Genomic DNA, 22,433 nt, shown 5'->3' with positions numbered 1-22,433 from the left:
CCCTGACTTCAGACTATACTACAAAGCTACAGTAATCAAGACAGTATGGAACTGGCACAAAAACAGAAAGATAGATCAATGGAACAGGATAGAAAGCCCAGAGATACACCCACGCACATATGGACACCTTATCTTTGATAAAGGTGGCAGGAATGTACAGTGGAGAAAGGACACCCTCTTCAATAAGTGGTGCTGGGAAAACAGGACAGCTCCATGTAAAAGTATGAGATTAGATCACTTCCTAACACCATACACAAAAATAAGCTCAAAATGGATTAAAGACCTGAATGTAAGGCCAGAAACCATCAAACTCTTAGAGGAAAACATAGGCAGAACACTCTATGACATAAATCACAGCAAGATCCTTTCTGACCCACCTCCTAGAGAAATGGAAATAAAAACAAAAATAAACAAATGGGACCTAATGAAACTTCAAAGCTTTTGCACAGCAAAGGAAACCATAAACAAGACCAAAAGACAACCCTCAGAATGGGAGAAAATATTTGCAAATGAAGCAACTGACAAAGGATTAATCTCCAAAATTTACAAGCAGCTCATGCAGCTCAATAACAAAAAAACAAACAACCCAATCCAAAAATGGGCAGAAGACCTAAATAGACATTCCTCCAAAGAAGATATACAGACTGCCAACAAACACATGAAAGAATGCTCAACATCATTAATCTTTAGAGAAATGCAAATCAAAACTACAATGAGATATCATCTCACACCGGTCAGAATGGCCATCATTAAAAAATCTACAAACAGTAAATGCTGGAGAGGGTGTGGAGAAAAGGGAACCTTCTTGCACTGTTGGTGGGAATGTAAATTGATACAGCCACTATGGAGAACAGTATGGAGGTTCCTTAAAAAACTAAAAACAGAACTACCATATGACCCTGGAATCCCACTACTGGGCATATACCCTGAGAAAACCAAAATTCAAAAAGAGTCATGTACCAAAATATTCACTTCAGCTCTATTTACGATAGCCAGGACATGGAAGCAACCTAAATGCCCATCGACAGATGAATGGATAAAGATGTGGTACATATATACAATGGAATATTACTCAGCCATAAAAAGGAACCAAATTGGGTCATTTGTAATGATGTGGATGGATCTAGAGACTGTCATACAGAGTGAAGTAAGTCAGAAAGAGGAAAACAAATATCTATTACCGCATATATGTGGAACCTATAAAAATGGTACAGATGAACCGGTTTGCAGGGCAGAAATTGAGACACAGATGTAGAGAACAAACGTATGGACACCAAGGGGGGAAAGTGGTGCAGGGGGTGGTGGTGGTGGCGGGATGAATTGGGAGATTGGGATTGACATGTATACACTAATATGTATAAAATGGATAACTAATAAGAACCTACTGTATAAAAAAAATAAATAAAATAAAATTCACAAAAAAAACCATAATGGAAAATAATGTGAAAAACATATATGTATAACTGAGTCACTCTGCTGTACAGAAGAAATTAACACAACATTGTTAATCAGCTATACTTCAATTAAAAAAAAAAAAAAAAAGAAGGTAAGGTTTTGTCCTGAAGGATGGGACAAAGGAAGGGGAGAAAATCCACCAGAGACCCTTAGAACAAGGCCCGGGAAGACCATCAATCAACGGATATTTAATTATTACCTCGGAGGAATGTGACACTAAGCTGATCCTTCAAAGAGCTGTTCTCATCGCCATTAGACTGATGCCCCATTTCTGTGACAAATATTTTGTAATGCTCCTTTATTTTCCTGCAGGGAAACTTATAGGTAATGAAAGCTACGTATGCACATCATTTCCAAAAAATCAATATAATGCTCTAACTGCAATCTACAAGAAAAAAAAAAGGAAGGCAATTTATAATAACGAAAAATTTCAGCGTGAACTTTCAAACACACCCATCAGGGAGACAGGATGGAGCAGTCGGATGCGTGCGCTTAGATTCTCGGGCAGTGTGACGGCTACAAACACAGGGTGGGCGTGGCTGTATGTCGAACAAACACAGAGTGGGCGTGGCTGTATGTCGGATGCTTCAGGTGGCCCTGCCATCAGTGAGGAGATTGTCAGCAACAGGGAATAACTCTGGGAAAAGTTCTGCATTCAAGTACAATAGACCCTCCATCTACTTATCCTTATGTTCCTGGAAAATTCAGAGTGTATTAAAAGAGTGCAAAAGCCCCTTCAGTTTTTGTATATAAAATGGACTTATGGTCAAGGCTCAGATAACAATAAACATCAAATAATCCACTCATAACGATCTGGTAGAAGACTCAGAAGCCACGTGGAATGCAAGACAATTTGGGGGCTGTGTGGGGCTTTCCTGTGCAGAGCAGGGCACAAAGGTCCCCGGTCCCTGCCCCCAGTAGCACCCCTCAACTTTTATAACCACCGGAAATGCCTTCATAGATGTTAAGCCTTAGGGGGAGGTGTGCTCTCTTAACAGGTTAGAAAGGAGTTTGCAAACATGGTGGCCTGTGGGCCAAATCCATCCCACAATTATGTTTGCTTTGGACCTGCCTGGTGCTTTTATTGATTTTTTTTTTTAGAAAGTAGAGCAAATAATCCGCATTAAAAATCTGGGCAATTTCAATCAAAATCTGGATATCACACTTCCGACAAAATCAGAAGATCTGGGAACTCTGGGCCCGTTCGTCGTCTAATGGGCACACCTGGTGGGCTGTACAATGCTGCCCCCTTCCCCGCCCCGGCCCCCTGATGCCTTAGAGTTTGTCTTTCCTGGGTAGAAAGGGTTCACACAGACACGGCAGCGAGCAGACCTCTCCTTGGTGCTGGGAGGGCTGACGCCTGCGGTGCCCAGCTCCCCTCCTCTGCTGAAAGCCCTCTCTCCTTCTACTCTGACCCCTGCCACAAAACCACAGATGCACTGTGAAAGGGCTGGACCTGTGTGCTGGAAGCGACCTGCTGCCCAAAGCATGGGATTTGCCGGGTGCTCAGAGAACAAGAACCTGTCTACGGACAGGTGGGGCCCATAGGCCCCAGGATGGAGGGCTCCTTTGTGGCTGCCCCTGGTCCTGACCCTGACCCATGACACAGCCATAGGATGGCCTGGGAAGGCTTAGAGAGGCAGGTACAGGAACTGGATCCCCGGGCTCGGGACCCGAGGGGGCACTACGGGAATAGGAGGGGGCACGGCTACTTCAAAGGCTTGTGCGAGGATTCAGTAGAATGAATTATGTAAAGCACCTGCCACAAGGTCTGGGCATGGTAAACGCTGCATAATAACAACAGCATTTTTTTTGTTTTTTAGTATTGTTGTTGCAATGATCATATTCCCAAAGGTTTGTGCCCCTTTCCAAAAAGATTTTGCTTGAATTACACTATTCCAAGGCCGTCCAAATAAATAGAACACTTTGCAGTGATGGAAACACTCTATATCTGCACCATCCCACCTGGCACCTACGTGTGCCTATGGGGGCACTTGAAACGTGGCTAGTGCGACTGAGAAATGGAATTTAAAGTCTGATTTATTTTTAATTAATTGAAAGTTAAGTAGCTCCCGGTGGCTAGTGGCTACCATATTGGGCTCTAGTCTAAACCCTTCTAGGATGTTCAGGGGAATCGCAGTTTGCGCTGGGGAAGGGCCTGCAAAAGGTCACACTTACCCTGAAAACTCCCTCATAGCCTCTTGAGGCTCTAGGTGGACAGGGTTATGTATTCACCCACCAGAGTCGTCCTTCCTCTCACTTCTATTTTGACTTCATTTTTTTTTGCATCTTTATTGGAGTACAATTGCTTTACAATGGTGTGCTAGTTTCTGCTTTATAACAAAGTGAATCAGTTATACATATACATATGTTCCCATATCTCTTCCCTCTTGCGTCTCCTTCCCTCCCACCCTCCCTATCCCACCCCTCCAGGCGGTCACAAAGCACCGAGCTGATCTCCCTGTGCTATGCGACTTCTAAGGTCATTTGAATGACCTCCGTGAGCAAAAGCAAAGCATGGAGCTGACCGGCTGGGCGGCCACACTGCCCCGCACTTAGGCCCACAGCCCCGGTGGCGACGGGGAGACACCTGGTTTCTGAGCACCCCTGCAGCCTAAATGGAGGTTAACACATCACTGAGGATTAAATAAAGTGGTGTGTGGGAAAGAACCCAGCTGGTGTGGGTTGGATCGTGGCCCCCAAAATATACGTTCGAGTTCTAACCCCGAGTACTTGTGAAGGTGACTTTATTTGGAAATAGGGTCTTTGTAGATGTAATCAAGTTAAGATGAGGTCATACTGGATTAGGGTGGGCTCTCATCTGGTGACTGGTGTCCTTAGAGAAGAGGGAAATTTGGAGGCAGACACGCAGGGAGGAGAAGGCCATGTGAAGAGAGGACACACAGGGAGGTGGCCGTGTGAACACGGTGGCAGAGATGGGAGTAATGCAGCTACAGGCCAAGGAGCGCCAGCGCTTGCGGGTACCCACTGGAAGCTGGGAGAGGCAAGGAAGGATTCTCCCAGGGAGCCTTGGGAAAGGGCACGGCCCTGCTGACACTTGCTCTTGGGCTCCTGCCCTTCAGAACTGAGAGGATACATTTCTCTTATTTTAAGCCACCCAGTTTGTGGCACTTTTGTTACAGCAGCCATAGGAAAGGAATATACCAGCTAATGGGCTAGGACAGAGGGTGCTCGAAAGCGTATAAATCTTGTCCCATTAGCCTCACACCCAGTTTTTGAAAAGTCGAGGAGAAGCATGACCACCTGTTTCCTCTTTCCTCTTGTAGCCCCCGGGTGGCTCTCCTCCCAAGATCGTGGGCACTGGTCCCATGACCCTGAGGATAAAATCATAGCAAAGAGGCATCGGGCAATTTACACTTAGACGGTGCGACTCCACTGCACTGATGGGGAAACTGAGGCCCAGAGGGGGCAGGTCTCTGCTCAAGATAACAGAGAAGTTAGACGCAGAGCCTAATTCTCTGGGCTCCTGCACCAACGTTTTACTTGTTTTGAAGCTTGAAGGTCTTGGAGGAAGGGAGTGACTATTACACTGGAGTTTAAAGAAATGTAGCTTGAATGTGTACGTGGAAGGGACAAATGTGTACCCCCTAAGGATGCCCTGGGCCCTGGAAGGGGCTGCTACACCACCACCAAGCCTGACTTTCATGGTGGGGAAGGCGGGGTCGTGGTGTCAGGAGAGGAAAAGCCCCCTACTTCCTGGGGCAACTGCAGACGCTCTAGTGTCCCACCACAGGCTGGAGAGGGGGTGGGCAGGGCGGTGGAGGGGGGCAGCTGGACGGAGGGAAGAAGGGAGCTGTGTGTACACTCAGGGGAGAGGAAGAGGGTGGGGAGCAAAACCAGGAGAAAGGCCAAGCAGAGAGAAGGCTGCCATTGTACACGCGGGACAGCTGCACGGGGGCCCGGAGGCATCGTCCCAGGAAGAGTCTAAGTCCTTTCTCCTCTGTGCAGGCAGAAGGGCCAAGGAGAAAGAGGAGGAGAGGCTGAGGCGGCGGGACTGGGGGCGGGGAGGAGAGAAACGGGAGAGGAGAAAGGAGCACAGGCGAGATGGGGGAGGGTCGGGGGCGCTGCCAGTTCTGGACAGAATACAGATACATCCGCTCATCCTGCAACCATTCAATGAGCAGCTACTACGGGGCAGGCGCCCTTCCAGCACAGGGATACTGGGAGGACAGACCACATATCTCTGCTTCCATGGAGCTGACATGTTAGAAGGGAGACAACCAACAAGACACGTGGCGAAGTGTATCATCAGCGGTGAAAGGGCCAGGGAGGCGGATGAAGCAGGAACCAGGGCAGGGAGAACCAGAGGGGGCAGGAGACGTAACTTAACACGGGAAGTTGGACAGACAACATTCAAATATATGTTATGTGGCAACAAGGGCTCTGACTTAAAAAAGCAGGGTGAGGGGAAAAAGGGGGAAGGGAAGCCTCCTTCGGATGGATAGTCAAGGAGGGCTTCCCTGAGGAGGTGGTATTTGAACAAAGGTCTGAGGAATGGATGGTTTGAGGAACAGGAAGGAGGGGAGTGACTAAGGTGGAGGACAAGAGGTGAGGTGGTCAAGAGGGGAGGGACAGGGGGGCAGATCATTAGGACCCTGAGGTGACTGTGGGAGCCTCTACCCTGAGTGAGGGGGGAGTCTTAGGAGGGCTGTGGGCAGAGGAGAAACGGGATCTGACGTAGGTTGACAGCATCCTTCTGGCTGCTGTGGTGAGAACAGACCCTAGCGGGGTGAGGGCGGAGGTAGGGAGGCCCGAGACAAGAAAGTTGGGGCAGCCCAGGCGAGAGATGATGGAGGTTTAGATAAGCATGGTGGCACCAGAGAGGGTTCTGGTGTATTTTGAAGGGAGAGTTGATGGGGTTTGCTGATGGATTGAATGTAGAGTGTGAAAGGGAGAAAAAAAACACAAGAATAACACTAAGGTTTCGGTCTGAGCAGCTGGGACACTGGAACTGCCAAGGGGAAGACTGTGAGAGGTGCCTGGGAGGGGGAGGGACAGGGTCAGGAAGTCAGTTTGGACATGCCAGGTTCGAAATGCCAGGGAGAGATCCAAAGGCAGATGTTGAGGCAGCTGGAGGCTGGTGTGTGGGTTTCAGGGCAAGAGGCTAAAAGCAGATCAAAACCGAGTGGTGGAAAGAGGGAGGGGTGAGGATTACTTCATAGAAGAACACCAGCTCTAACGTCTTTGTGGTCTTAAAACCGCTTTGGGGAAAAAATAAATCACACACACGCGCGCAAACACACACACACGCGCGCGCACCCCTTTACACGCCAGCAGCAAATCTTTGTCAGGGATGCCCAAATGCCAAGCAGATTCCTTTCCATCCTCCTACATCAAGGAGATGCCCCAGCCTCCACCAACGCCCCAGGCATCCTGCCACAGGAGGTGTCATGGCACAGAGGTCCCCCCCTCCAAGTAAGGGTGGCTGCCCAACGTTGACAGCTAAGTAGTCTAGGTCCTCAGCTGACCTCCCCTCCCCAGCTTTGTATGAGGAGAAGAGTGAAAATAACTGGGGTGCTCAGGGCCTGGTTTCAAAACAGCTGTAACTGGGAGCCCTGGCACACCTGGGGCCTGTAATGAGGGGCTTCCTCCCCTCCTCCCATGGTGCATGCTAGAACACGATGAGGGAAAGGCAGGAGGCTCACCCCCAGTGCTCACATCTTTACAAAAGTCTGCACCAGATGGCAGGAGCTAGGTGGGGAAACAGCTTCTGAACTGCCAGACTCTGACGGCAACGTGGAACGAGAAAGCAGTATCCTAACGAGAAGAAAATGGGTACTCCTGTCCAATTCATCAGGAAGGGCCGGAAGAGGTGTATTTTCTTTCCCCCTTTGGTGGTGGTTGCTTTGCCCACGGCAAGGTAGTGGAAATTTGTGAACGTCACTGTAGTATGTGTTTCTCCTTTATCCTTTCCAACAGCTCTTAATTTCTATTTGGGAACCCAGGTGCTGGGGGAAAATGACTCCCCCAGCTGCTCCAGGAACAGGTGACGTGGGCTAAGCTAATTGGCACATACCGTCTGCTCTCCGTGGTGATTGGTTCAGGGGTTGGCACGTGACTCAAGCTAGTCCAGCCAGAAAGACTCTCACCACTTGGGCATTCTGGGAAAAAACCCTGCTGAATGCTAAGGTACCATACAAAGGAAGAGGCATGGGGCCCGTCCCAGTGCCGGTCATCCTCTAGAGACCTCAGGCCTTATGATAAAATCGTGACACTGTCAAACCACAGAATGTGTCTCTGTATAAAGCTCGCCTGTATCTTTTTGGTTGAGGGAGCAAAGAATTCAATCTCTTGTCAAAACCACTTGGGAACTGGGGTTTCTGTCAATTGGATCTGAAGGTTATCTACCAGCCACGAGCATCACCAAGAAATACCCTCTCCTTGCTTAAGCAGGACTACATATCACCTCCTCAGAACTGAGGGGTGCAGAGCCAGAGAATCGCTGAATGGAAAGAGATGAATGTTTTCAGCTTTGCCAGAAACTTCCAAATTGCTCTTCAAAGCAGAGGTGCTAATGCGCATTCCCACTGCTGGTCTTCCTGTTTCCTCACATCCTCACCATCATTTGGTGTGACAGGACCTCTGAATATTGCTGTGGGGATGGGCGAGAGGTGATAGTGCACTGTGGGCTGAATCTGCATTTCACTAATCACCAGAGAGGCTGAGCACATGCTGCCACCTTTTGATCCGTGGGTATAAACTTATTTTCATCACGTGATGCTACCTGTTGTGACATTCATCTGAATGCTGGTCTGGGGTAGGTTGTGCAGTGCTGTGTCTATCATTGCTAATGTTTCTTAAGTGCTTACTAGGTATCACTGTTCTAACATATTTAATCCTCAGAAAACCCTACGAGCGAAGTAACATTATTATTCCTAGGTGAAGTAACCAAGGCATGGAAGTTAAATAACTTGTTCAAATTCACTCAGCTAATAAGTGGCGGAGCCCAGATTTGAACCCAGTCAGAGTCCTTGCTCTCAACTGCTTTGCAAAAACCTGGAAGCATCTCATTCCACGGATGATATAACTTTAACTCGTGGGTATATAAGGGAGCAAAGTCAGGGCAGCTGAAGTCTGCTGAAAGATCACTAAGCACATTTTGTAAAAATGTAGGATACAATTTATACTTTCAAGGGTATTTATATTTGAGATCTGAGTCCCTGAAGTGAGAGGAAGCCAACACACAGAAATACCCATGAACAAATTGATATTTATCCTGCTTAAACTTAGCACCTCTCACTTCATCCTTTGTCAATCTCTACTGCAAACACGGGGAAGCACAGAGCAAGATGACGGCAAAATGAAATGGCAAATCTTATGAAAGATGCAAGGTTTTGTGAAATTAATTAAAGTGATGCAGGAGGACAGCTTAAAGCATGTGCAAATCCACTGACAAACAATAATCTGGTCTATGAGATAACTGAAGAAGAGACCACTGAAAATGATGATGAGGGAATCAGCACTTCACAGGGAAGATTCAGATGTCAAAGGATTAAGAGAGGCCCTTGGGAAAACTGATCGAATCCTCAAATACGTTTGCAAAAATGACCCTTTACGATTTTGCTGTGAAAACTGAAGGTGAAGTAAAGGATATCATATTGTGCTAGCATTTAAATTTGTTGAACAAGTTATCCCCTCCACTGCCTTTAACTGACACTTCATCAATTCATTTGATTAAAGAATCAATCCATTCGGCATAATTTTTTTTTTTTTTTTGGCGGTACGCAGGCCTCTCACTGCTGTGGCCTCTCCCGTTGCGGAGCACAGGCTCCAGACGCACAGGCCCAGTGGCCACGGCTCACGGGCCCAGCCGCTCCGCGGCATGTGGGATCTTCCCGGACCGGGGCACCCTGCATCGTTAGGCGGACTCTCAACCACTGCACCACCAGGGAAGCCCCATTCGACACAATTATAACCTAACCGTTGTTAAATACTATTAGAATATAACACAGAATAAAGTTATTTTTAAAACTGTGTAGTTTCACTTTTTCAAGATAAAATACCTAATTAAATACATTAAAAGCACTATTTACATGAACTGCTGGTCCACTTAAGGAACAGTTTTCTGGTTCCAGTCTTCCACATTCCAGCTAACCTCCTGTCTTCAAAAGGGTATCACATACACAAAGGGACTAAGAACCATTATTGAGGTTGTGACTTTAATCTTCCCTCAGTATCCATGTCTTCTTCTCCCATAGTAATAGAATTTTGAGCTGGGCAAATGGCCACCCAGAATAAAGACTACATTCCCTAGTTTCCTCTGCAATCATGCGTGCTCATGTGACTTGTTTCTCATCAGTGGGAAATAAGGAGAAACAGAAAGCAGTTGAGTCTCTAACCAATTTAAGAGCACCTAAACATATAAAGCAAATACTAATAGACCCAAAGGGAGAAATAGACAGCAATAGAATAATAGTAGGGGACTTTATTATCCCACTTTCACCAATGGATAGATCATCCAGACAGAAAATCAATAAGGAAACATAGGTCTTAAACTATACGTTGATCAGATAGACTTAGCACACATGTACAGAACATTCCATCCAAAAGCAACACAATATACATTCTTTACAAGTGCACATGAAATATTCTCCAGGAGAGATCATATGTTAGGCCACAAAACAAGTCTTAATAAATTTAAGAAAACTGAAATCATATCAAGCATCTTTTCCAACTACAATGGTATGAAACTAGAAATCAATTACAAGAAGAAAACTGGAAAATTCACAAATACGTGGAGATTAACGACATGCTACTGGACAACCAACTGGTCAAAGAAATCAAAAGAGAAAAAAAAAACCTCGAGGCAAATGAAAACGGAAATACAACACACCAAAACATATGGGATGCAGCAAAAGAAGTTCTAAGAGGGAAGTTCCTTGTGACAAATGCCTACATCAAGAAATAAGAAAAATCCCAAATAAATAACCTAATATTACACTTCAAGGAACCAGAAAAAGAACAAAGCCCAAAGTTAGTAGAAGGAAAAAAATAATAGAGATCAGAGCAGAAATAAATGAAATACAGAGACTAAAAAGACAATGGAAAAGATCAATGAAACTACAAACTGGTTCTTTGAAAAGATAAACAAAATTGATAAACCTTTAGCTAGACTCAACCAGGAAAAAAAGGGAGAGGACTCAAATAAATAAAATCAGAAATAAAAAGGGAGACGTTACAACTGATACCACAGAAATACAAAGGATCATAAGAGACTACTACGAACAATTATATGCCAATAAATTTGACAAGCTAGAGAAATGGATAAATTCCTAAAAACATACAACCTACCAACACTGACTGATGAAGAAAGAGAAAATATGAACAGACCAATTACTAGAAAGAAGACTGAATCAATAACCAAAAACTTCCCCAAATACAAATGTCCAGTACTAGACAGCTTTACAGGTGAATTCTACCAAAAATTCAAAGAAGAATTAATATCAATCCTTCCCAAACTCTTCCAAAAAATAGAACAGGAGGGAATACCTCCATACTCATCTTAGGAGGTTAGCATTACCCTGATACCAAAACCAGCCAAGGACACCACAAGTAAAGAAAATTATAGGCCAATATCTCTGATGAACACAGAATGCAAAAATCTTCAATAAAATATTGGCAAACTGAATTCAACAATACAGTAAAAGGATCATATACCATGTTCAGATGGGATTTATTCTAGGAATGCAAGGATGGTTCACCATCCCCCAATCAATCAATGTATACAGCACATTAAAAAAAATGCAAGATAAAAATCATCTCAACAGATGCAGAAAAAGCATCTGACAAAATTCAACATCCATTTATGAGGAAAACTCTCAAAAAAGTGACTGTAGAGGGAACATACCTCAACATAATAAACGCCATACATGACAAGCCCATAGCTAACATCCTATTCAAGTGATAAGCTGAAAACTTTTCCTCTAAAATCAGGAACAAGACAAGGATGCCCACTCTCAACATTTTTATTTGACCTAGTATTGGAAGTCCTAGCCAGAGCAATTAGGCAAGAAAAAGAAAGAAAAAGCATCCAAATCGTAAAGGAAGAAGTAAAACTGTAACTATTTGCAGGTGACATGACATTATACATAAAAAACCCTAAAGACTCCACCAAAAAACTGTTAGAACTAATAAATTAATTCAGTAAAGCTGCAGGATACAAAATCAATACACAAAAATCTGTTGTGTTTTTATACACTAAAAACAAACTATCAAGAAGATAAATTAAGAAAACAGTCCCACGTACAACTGCATCAAAAAGAATAAAATATCTGGAATAAACCTAACCAAGGTAGTGAAAGACTTGTACACTGAAAACTATAAGACATTAACTAATGAAAGAAATAGAAGAAGACACAAATAAATGGAAAGGTATTCCATGCTCATGGACTGGAAGAATTAATACTGTTAAAATGTCCGTACTATCCAAAACAATCTACAGATTCAGTGCAATCCCTATTAAATTTCCAACGGCATTTTTCACAGAAACAGAAAAAACAGTCCTAAAGTTTGTATGGAACCACAAAAGACCTCAGAGAGCCAAAGCAATCTTGAGAAAGAAGAACAAAGCTGGAGGCATCATGTTCCCTGATTTCAAACTGTATTACAAAGCAGTAGTAATCAAAACAGTATGGTGTTGGCATAAAACCAGACATAGATCAATGAAACAGAATAGAGAGCCCAGAAATAAACCCACACATATATGGTCAATTAATTTATGACAGAGGAGCTAAGAATGTATGATGGGGAAAGGACAGTCTCTTTAATAAATGGAACTGGGAAAACTGGACAGCCACACATCAAAGAATTAAAGTGAACCACTATCTTACACCACAGACAAAGATTAACTCAAAACAGATTAAAGACTTGAACATAAGACCTGAAATCATCATTTGACATGGATCTTGGCAATGATTTTTTTTGGATTTGACACCAAAAACAAAGGCAATAAAAGCAGAAGGAAATAAATGGAATGACTAAAAAGCTTCTGCACAGTAAAGGAACACTGTGCACAACAAAATGAAAAGAAAACCTACCGAACGAGAGAAAATATTTGCAGCTCATACATCTGATAAGGAATTAATTTCCAAAATATACAAAAAACTGATGCAACTCAATAGAAAAAAACCAAACAATCCAATTTAAAAAATGGGCAACAGATCTACATAGGCATTTTTCCAAAGAAGATATACAGATGGTCAACAGGTACATCAAAAGATGCTTCACATCATTAATCATCAGGGAGATGCAAATCAAAACCACAATGAGGGCTTCCCTGGTGGTGCAGTGGTTGAGAGTCCGCCTGCCGATGCAGGGGACACGGGTTCATGCCCCGGTCTGGGAAGATCCCATATGCCGCAGAGCGGCTGGGCCCGTGAGCCATGGCTGCTGAGCCTGCGCATCCAGAGCCCGTGCTCCGCAACAGGAGAGGCCACAACAGTGAGAAGCCCGCGTGCCGCAAAAAAACCAAAAAAACAAAACCACAATGAGATACCACCTCACACCTGTTAGAATGCCTATTATCAAAAAGGCAAAGAATAACAATGTTGGCAAAGACTTAGAGAAAAGGAAACCCTTGTTCACTGTTGGTGGGAAGGTAAATTGGTATAGCCATTATGGAAAACAGTACGGAGGTTCCTCAAAGATTAAAAATAAAACTACCGTATGATCCCACAATTCCACCTCTGAGTATCTATCTGAAGAAAAGGAAAACACTAACTTGAAAAGATATCAGCACCCCCATGTTAACTGCAGCATTATTTACAATAGCCAAGATATGGAAACAACCTAAGTGTCCTCAGTGGATGCAAGAATAAAGAAAATGAGGTATACACACACTGGAATACTATTCAGCCATGAAAAAGAAGGAAATCTTGCCATGTGCAACAACATGGATGGACCTTGACGGTATCAGGCTAAGTGAAATAAGTCAGACAGAGAAAGACAATTACCATATGATATCACTTACATATGGAATCTAAAACAAAGCCGAGCTCATAGATACACAGAACAGATTGGTGGCTGCCAGAGGTGGGAGGTAGCGGGTGGGTGAAATGAGTGAAGAGGGTCAAAAGGTACAAACTTCCAGTTATGAAATAAATAAGTCATGGGGCTATAATGTACAGCATAGTGACTACAGTTAATAATATTACGCTGTATATTTGAAAGTTGCTGAGAGAGTAGATCTTAAAAATTCTCATCACACACACACAGACCTTTGTAACTATGTATGATGACAGATGTTAACTAGAATTATTGTGGTTATCTTTTTGCAATATATACAAATATTGATTCATCATGTCGTACATCTGAAACTACTATAACGTTATATGTCACTTATGCCTCAGGAAAAAAAAAAAAAAGAAAAGGAAATGGTTGAGTCTCTGATCGATTCATGGGCAGGTCCATCAAAGCAGCACAGACTTTTAGTTGAGAGAGTAATAAATGACTTCTGTCTTGGGTCTCTCACACACAGCCAAAAAACTTAAATCTAATTCAATCAGTTGCCCTAGACACTCATGAGAATGCAGGGTTGAATGTGTCCAAAGACCTGGTAAGAACAGTTGACCATTGTTCCCTGGGAAGCTAAAAAGTTATTATTCTAATATGAGTCTAATTATTCTAATGTGAGTCATACAAATCAAGTTAATCTAAAAGGGATTTTGAATTCATTCTAGTTTTCTGTTATTTTTCTCAATCAACCTACAAGGACCAGCATAACTGGTCATGTTTTCACTTTAAGCAGTGGCTTAATATAAAACTCAAATTTCCATTGACAGATGAACAGATAAAGAAGATGTGGGGTGTGTGTGTGTATATATATATACACACACACACACACACACACACAATGGAATGTTACTCAGCCATAAAAGAGAATGAAATAAAACTCAAATCTGAGCTTCCTAACTACCAGGGCAAAAAGGGAAAGTATACAGGGTACACAGCTCTTGTTCTTTAATGACAAGAGCACGTAAGTTCATCACAGTAAACAGACATTTTCAGGGTCCTGAGTTCTCAATGTCAGGTTGGAAGAGAGTTCCTTGCAGAGAGGGCCATTCTAAACATAACGGATAAAACTCTCAGCGACAGTTTTACAAAAAACATAAATGTCCTATATATGGCAATTTATACTCGGCATTACACTCCCAGTCTTCACTGAGGGTGTAACAGTTAAGCATAGTTGGATGAAAGCAATTCTTTGGGGAAAGCGCTTTTTGGTGATTTGTTTAAATTCAAGGACAAAGTTTGCGGAAATCAATTTTGAAGAAATGTTAAATCCTGAGAGATGGCTCCTTCCCTAGTGCCAGCTACATGATTCTGAAACACCAGGCTTTGGCCCCTATCGTGAGCCCCTAAGATATCACAGGATATAGGTTTCCTTTCAATTTGATGGATGTAACAACATCCATACTCCCTTTGAAGTCCTACCTTCTTGGTTTCCATTTTGATGACGCCACAAGCACCTGCTTTTACGACTATGAGCAAGTCTCTTTTCTGGGCTGCAGCTGCCCTAGCTGTCAAATGTGGGGGGTGGATGAGTACACTTTTAGGGTCCTTACTGTTCCTTTGGCATCCAAAGCTAAAGGTTTCTACACAGACCTTTCAGCTAGAGGTTCTAAAAGTGGGTCTCACAGCCCTCAGACATGTTTTCTCTGTGGGTCCACACTGTGTATTAAAAAAAACAAAACAAAACAAACTGAGTTTTGCCAACATGCTTTAAAATCAGATTTTGGCCAAGAATTCAGATTAGAAATATTTGAAGGTTGGCAACCCTGAGCACGAATGGCTGTAATTACCTGGACCTGAGTGGCAGATGCCCCTTTTCAGTAGGTGCCCTGGTCTGTCCTGCTTCCTCCATCTATATCCCGGTCTCTGCAACCAGATGGGTGGTGGCCTGGGGTAAACTCTGAGCCATGTGGCTTTCTGCAGAGATCCCGGAACCAACAGGGTCATGTGTATAGGACTGAGGCCTTCCCAGTTCTCTCAGCGGGGCCCGCCCGCTGGGTGATTCTGACAGTGGAAACAGTCTGCAAGACGACACACCTCACCGGCGTGCTCCTCACCCCGATGTGCCCACGCCAGCCACACCGTGTATGTGAGGGGCAGCTGCCCAGCTTCCAGGACGGCTTCAGTACCCTGAACCCAGCTCAGGGAGGTATCCGTCCTTCTCTCATGTCACTCCTACCCAAACAAGCCCCTTGTCACTTGAACACGACTTCCCAGGGTTACAACGTTCAAGCCACAGTATCTGATTTCACAACTGCCTTGGCTCCTTACCCAAGGTGAGGAGCGTTTATTTTTCTAAATTAGAGCAAGTTTCATTGAGTTTGGAGGATTCTGCAGCGGTGCTGCAGATGAGTGACTGTAATTGTGCCTCGGCCTCAGGCAACCAGCCTGGCAGGTGACTCTTCAGAACGCACGCAAGTACCTCCTGCAGGATAAAGAGACAGGACACCTTGCTCGCTCTACACCCCGGATGCAACCAACACTGCGGGCACCAACTGCAGGAGGGATGGAGCACCTTGGGCGGTGTAGACGATCAAGTGTAGACGAACAGTCCCTTGCCGTCTGTAGAGTGGCCACAGGCCCCACATACACTCCTCTCCATCCCCCGCCCCAATGTTCTTCTGGAAGCTTGCTCCATGCTGATGATGGCCTCAAATTAACGAAGTAGTCCCCCAACGACTTGAATAGCACAATTCACAGAGAACTCATACTCCTGCCCGAGTACTTCAAGGCCTCTCTGTAGTATATTTCATATTTTAAATAGACTCACTTTTTTTTTTTTTTTAACTCAAATTCCTTTGGAAAGGTCACTTTCTATCACTCCTGTAGGCGAATAAATCTGTATTTTTCGAACACATCTAGAAGTCAATGCACAACTTTTAAATGAAAAGAAAGCTGTTCACGCACTACAGGGACCCCTCGCAGTACAGGGACCACAGTGGGAAAGACAGTGGTCCGAGGCAGGACAGCGGGTACCACGTCGGAGGTTCCCAGCCCACTCGTGTGCCCGCCCGTGGCAGCCTGGCTCCCTCACCTGTCCGGTAGCCCGTGCTGTTGAGGTACACGGCAAAGGTGCGGCTCTCGTGCTGCGACTGCCAGGAGGGCGAGGAGCAGTTCTCATTGTTGGTGTAGGTGTTGTGGTTGTGGACGTACTTCCCGGTGAGGATGGAGGAGCGCGAGGGGCAGCACATGGGCGTGGTCACGAAGGCGTTGATAAAGTGCGCCCCGCCCTGCTCCATGATGCGCCGTGTCTTGTTCATCACCTGCATGGAACCTGCAACCAGAGCGGAAGTGACATGTGGGCCAGTTTTCCAACGAGTGCGTCCCAGTCGGGCACCAAACAATTAGAGATGGGTTCTGAGTGGTCCTCAACAGGGCAGCACCCCCATCCCGGGGGAGGGGAGTGTATGTTGGAAATCTCCAGGGACAGATTGGGGGGCACCCCTGGCGTTTCTGGGCAGCGGCCAGCAATGCACAATTGGATGGTCCTGTGCAATGAGGAAGTACCCTGGGTCCCCAGTTCCACTAGACATTCATGGGGGCGGGTAGGTAAAAACCTGCTTATAAGTTATCTGAGCCTAGTAGAGAACTCTTGTCTTGCATATAAACAGAACATCTTTTTTTTGCAGGGTATTAATATATGACTTTTTTTTTGGAAAGCAACCACTATGTAAACAGAGAGAAGATTATACTTTGTTTCATCTGGAACTTCCCCAAGAATTGTTCCGTCTTAATGAAATCCGATCACGTCAACCTGGCAACCCCTCCCCCCTCCACCTTCTCTCTGAATACTTCTCAGCTGACATGCTCTGCATGTCATAACCCACTGTCGCCGCCTTTGTCCACATGGTCCTTCCAGCTTGGAACCCACTTCCCATCTCCCCGCCCCCCCAGATCTGACCCATCAGTACAGTCGCACCTCTTCTCATTGCTCTTTTTTTAAAAAATAGATTTATTTATGTATTTCGTTTTGGCTGCGTAGGCTCTTTGTTGCTGTGCGCGGGCTTTCTCTAGCTGTGGCGAGCGGGGGCTACTCTGTTGCAGTGTGCAGGCTTCTCATTGTGGCGGCTTGTCTTTGTTGCTGAGCACGGGGTCTAGGTGCGTGGACTTCAGTAGTTGTGGTTCACGGGCTCTAGGGTGCAGGCTCAGTAGTTGTGGTGCGTGGTCTTAGTTGCTCCGTGGCATGTGGGATCTTCCCGGACCAGGGCTGAAACCCGTGTCCCCTGCGCTGGCAGGTGGATTCTCAACCACTGCGCCACCAGGGAAGCCCTTTTTTTTTTTTTTTTGGCTTCTGATTCCCTTGAACTCTTATCACGCATGTATTATTAGGACTTAATGATAAACCACTAGGTATGGTGATTTCACTCATGCCTATTCTTGTTTTTCAATGAAGCTGTGAGCAGAGCAAGGTATAGGAAGGAAAGGAATTTGTGTGGAAACCCTACTGTGCGCCGGTGCCTGCACACTGCCCGCTCCACTGAGGGCTCCAGGAGCTCAAAGACTGCGTGCCTTGCTCAGTGCCGAATCCCCAATGCCCCTACAGTGTGTGACACACAGTAGGTACTCAATAAATGTGTGAAGAATGGATGTGAAATCGTATACCATGGCTGGTACCCAAATACTTAGTAGGTTGAACAGAAATATTCAACGGAAATCCTTTTCCTTTTCCTTCTAAGGCCATCCTCTGTTTTTTTCTTTTCCTTGCAGTTCTTAGGGTCTATAGTGGGTTGAATGATGGTCCACCCTCCAAAGATAAGCCCCTGTCCCAAGTCCTGGCACCTGTGAATAGGACCTAATTTGGCCAAGGGTCTTCGCAGAGGTACTAAAGGATCCTGAGGTGACATCGTTGTGGATTACCTGGGTGGGCCCTAAATCCAAGGACAAGTGTCCTTCCAAGAGACAGAAGGAAGAAGACACACAGACACGGCGGGGAAGGCCATGTGAAGATGGAGGCAGAGACTGGAGGGATGCTGCCACAAGCCAGGGAGCTCCTTGGGCCTCCAGGAGCTGGGTGAACTGAGAAGGATTCACGCCCGCGCCTCTGCAGGAATCAGAGCCTGCCAACGCCTTAATTTCACACTTCCGTCTCCACAATCGTGAGGGAGCAAATTTCTGTTGTTTTAAGCCACCTGGTTGACGGCAATCTGTTAGGACAGCAGCAGGAAACCAATCCAGGGTCTACCAGGCATTTGAAGTTCTTGCCAGGGAGCTGCTGATCCCAATTCACCAACGAGCTCACCCCCTAGTGACCTGAAAACAACAAATCAGACCCCCCTTGGCACTCTGTCCCTAAAGGCTAAGAGTGAAATGGAGATTTACATGATTCTTTTATCCCATCTTTCCACCAAACAGGGAAGGAAACAGCTAGAGCTTCCCTGAGGCAAACATAGATCATATTTCTTCACTGTTTCAAACCACCTGGCAGCTTCCCATCACACTCAGAAGAAAACCCCAATTCCTTACTGTGGCCTAAGACCCTTCCAGACCGGCCCTCCCTGCCAACCTACCTCCCGCGTTTCTTTGACCTCATCTCTTCCCTCTCCCTTGCTCCCCTGGCTACACTGGCTTCTTCTTTGTTTCTCAAGGGCTCCAAGCTCATCCCTGCCCCAGGATCTTTGCACTTGCTCTTGCCTCTGCCTGGGACTCCTCTCCGACACTTCACTTTGCTGGCTTGTCCCATTATTCAGATCTCAACGTAGAGGTCACCTCCTCAACAAGGCCTGGCCGACCTCCCCATCAGAAGGAGCCCCCTGTTTACCTGCTATCATACCAATGTCTGTTTGTTCTTAGCATTTCTGTCCTTCTGAAACAGTCTTCTTTACAAGTTCACTTGTTTATGACCTGCCTTTGCTTCTGCACGGAGAGTTCTGGGTGATCCAGGGCGCTGTCCACCCTACCCCCAGGAACATACAATGATGCTCTGTAACACCTCACTGAACGACCGAAGGAAACAGAGCGCAGCCTGCCCTTTCGAGCCCAGTGCTGAGGCAGTTTTATAAGGGACGCCCACCGGGAGCCAGCTGTGTTCCCTGAGGCTCTTGGCCGAGGTCAGCCCAGTGGATAGAGGAAAGAACCGGCTTTTTGTCTCAACAGGAATCGTCAGGCCTGGAACTACATGAACATCTGTTGTCAAGGTCACATGCCCTCCTGAGAAGTCCCCAAGGGTCCCACCTGTAACTGGTGGCAATTATAGGGTTTCTACCAGGTGTGAAGTCTCCCTCTGGAGGGGATGGAGGAGGTGAGCTTTCCAAGGTCGCCCTCCACCAGCTGGTGCGAACTCATCAGAACCTGCAGAGGGAGCGGGCCACGGCCTCAGGGTCCAGCAGAGCCCCGGGCCCCACTGGCGCTGGGGTGCATCCTTCCAGCCTCCTTCAGGTTATGCCTCAAATGTCACATATCTGATTCCATTTATAGGTGGAATCTAGAAAAATGGTACAGATGAACCTATTTGCCGGGCAGAAATAGACACGCGGATGTAGAGAATGGACGGGTGGACACAGAGGGGGAAGGGGAGGGTGGATGCATTGCGAGGTTAGGGTTTACATATATATGCTACCAGGTGTAAAATAGAGAGCTAGCGGGAACCTGCCGCCTAGCCCAGGGAGCTCAGCTCGGCTCTGTGATGACGTAGATGGGTGGGATGGGGGTGGGGTGGGAGGGAGGTCCAAGAGGGAGGGGATATACGCATACTAGAGCTGATTCCCTTTGTTGTACAGCAGAAACTAACACAACATTGTAAAGCAATTATACTCCAATAAAAAAAAAAGGTCACATATCTGAGAGGCCTTCCCTGGCCTCACACTGAAACTGCCGCCCCTCCGTCCAGCACGCCTGCACCCCCTCCCTGCCCCACTTGCTCCCCAGCACTTACTGCCCTCGGACAGTTCTCTTATTTGCATGTAGCCCACTGATCCCGCCGGACAGCTCCACGGGGGCAGAGATCTAGGCTCACTTTGTTCACTGTTGTCCTCCCACGCCCAGAACAGTGCCTGGTACATAGTGACTGCTCAGCAAGTATCTGCTAAATTAACAAAAAAAATTATCTCACTCTTTGCGTTTCCATATAATTCAGGAGCCCACGCTGGTTTGTGTCCATGATATGCACGCGTGTGTGTGTGTGTCTGTGTCGTGTGCAGTGGATTTAAAAAATTTGACTTTAAAAAGCACCAGATGATGTGCACTCTACTGTGCCACACTCCCCAGCCCTCCCTATAGTCTTACGCCAACTTTGCCCATTCACATTACCTGCCTGGTCCCTGAACGCCCTGGTTTGGCCACTCTTAATATAACTTAGCTGTTGAGACAGCTCCGACTTGTCCCTGGGGTCGAGGGCAGTGTTCCACGTCAATAACAATCATTACCATTAATGTGGTGACGGTCACTGGCTGAATGTTTGCCGTATGCACTGTGCTGGGCACACAATGTGCATCGTGTTACTTAATCCTCCCAACAAACCATTTAACAGAAGAGGGAACTGAGCACAGGAGTTAAAACGACTGGTCACAGCCACAGAGCTGGGGAAGTGGGATGTGAGGACTCCAACCCAAGCTCGTCTGACAGCAGAGGTGGACGCTGGGTGTCACGTTCAGGAAACGTCCAGTTTATAGCACGCAGGAGGTGGTGATAATGAACCCAGGAAGGGCACAGAGGTCCCCACACACTGGGTCAACTCTCGGCTTCCATGAGGCTCAGAATCGTCCCCTGGACTATCAGGTCCCCTCATCATCCCAGAGGTGACTTTAGCTGGCACACCAGTGAGACTGGCACAGGGTCACATCGCCAAATGCCAGGGACCCCAGCGGTGGGAAAGTGATTCCCGTTCACTCTTTCTGATCAACTCCAGGAGAAAGTCTCGGGTGGCTGCGGTCACGTGGTCACGTCCTTAACACCCTCACGCCTCCTATTTCAACAGGAAGAGCCCCGGCCACCCGGCTGGAGCTCTGGGCGGGCAGCTGTGTTAGCTTATACTGGATTGCCCGATTTAATTTCCTTTGACTTAGGGCAAGCGATGCTAGCTTCTCTCATTTAGGGCAGTGGAATCCTGTTCTTAAAAAACAATCAGGTCTGTTTAAAAAAAGTAAATAGTAGTACAGGTGACGAGGTGGCAAGGTGAGGGGATGGCTGGTGTTTGGCACAACCTGCAACTGTCTACCCGGTGACGTTACTGGCTAAGAGACACCTCGGGTGTACCCTGAGCCCCTCCCCTCTCCTCCAGTGACACAGGCGACGATCTTGGCTACTCCTTGGTCCCAGCTGTCTGTTCCCACATCCAATCCATCAGCAAAGCCTGGTGTTCTTTCTTCAAAGAACATCGAGACTCAGAGTCCTGTCGCCTCCTCGCCGGGCAGCGGTCATCCTCTTTCCTCTGAATTAGGTCAGCTGCTTCCTGCCTGGACTCCGGCCGTTTATTCCCCGAGGAGTAGCCAGAAAGCCTCCTCTCCTCAGCACTCGCCGTGGCTCCCACCCGCTCGGAGAGCAGAGTCCCCGCGGTTGTCCGCAGGCCCTGCGGGCTCCGGGCCCCCTTCCGCACCCCGTCTCCGCAGCCACGGCAGCCTCACTCCCGCCTCAGAGCCTTTGCCCGTGCTGTTCCTCCCGCTGGGAACGCCTTTCCCCAGCACCTCCAGGGTCCGTGCCCTCACCCCCTTCTTGTCTCTACTCAAAAGGTCTCTCCTTGGGGGGAGGGGGGACATACGGGTAGGGGATTGAGAGGTACAAACTATTAGGTATAAAATAAACTACAAGGATATATTGTACAACGCGGGGAAATACAGCTCACATTTCGCAATGACTGTAGATGGAGTATAACCTCTAAAAACTGCGAATCACTACCTAGTATGCCTGTAACTTAATACGGTACAGCAACTATACTTCAATTAGAGGAATAAACGTTCTCTTCTTAGTGAGGCCTGCCCTGCCCACCACAACCACAATTTTACTCCCCTGCCCGA

At 46.4% G+C, this 22,433-nt stretch overlaps 1 protein-coding gene across 10 annotated transcripts in view; it reads right to left on the bottom strand.

Moving 5' to 3' along the window:
• Nucleotides 1-22,433, bottom strand: part of SULF2 (sulfatase 2) — a 146,856-nt gene that overhangs the window by 74,575 nt on the left and 49,848 nt on the right. For 7 of the 10 annotated variants that reach the window (XM_049699709.1, XM_004272955.3, XM_049699710.1 and 4 more), the window contains one exon: nucleotides 16,520-16,759. In XM_049699709.1, coding sequence (XP_049555666.1) covers nucleotides 16,520-16,759 — 240 coding nt within the window. Of the gene's footprint in view, nucleotides 1-16,519; nucleotides 16,760-19,656; nucleotides 19,930-22,433 lie in introns of all 10 variants that reach the window. The other 3 variants (XM_033433901.2, XM_033433902.2, XM_033433899.2) reach the window with 2 other exon arrangements.

This window comes from Orcinus orca, chromosome 16 (genome assembly GCF_937001465.1).
Source record: "Orcinus orca chromosome 16, mOrcOrc1.1, whole genome shotgun sequence".
In the NCBI taxonomy this organism is placed as follows: domain Eukaryota; kingdom Metazoa; phylum Chordata; class Mammalia; order Artiodactyla; family Delphinidae; genus Orcinus; species Orcinus orca.
Note: the sequence above shows the minus strand (reverse complement) of the source record. Positions and strands in the feature narration are given on the sequence as shown.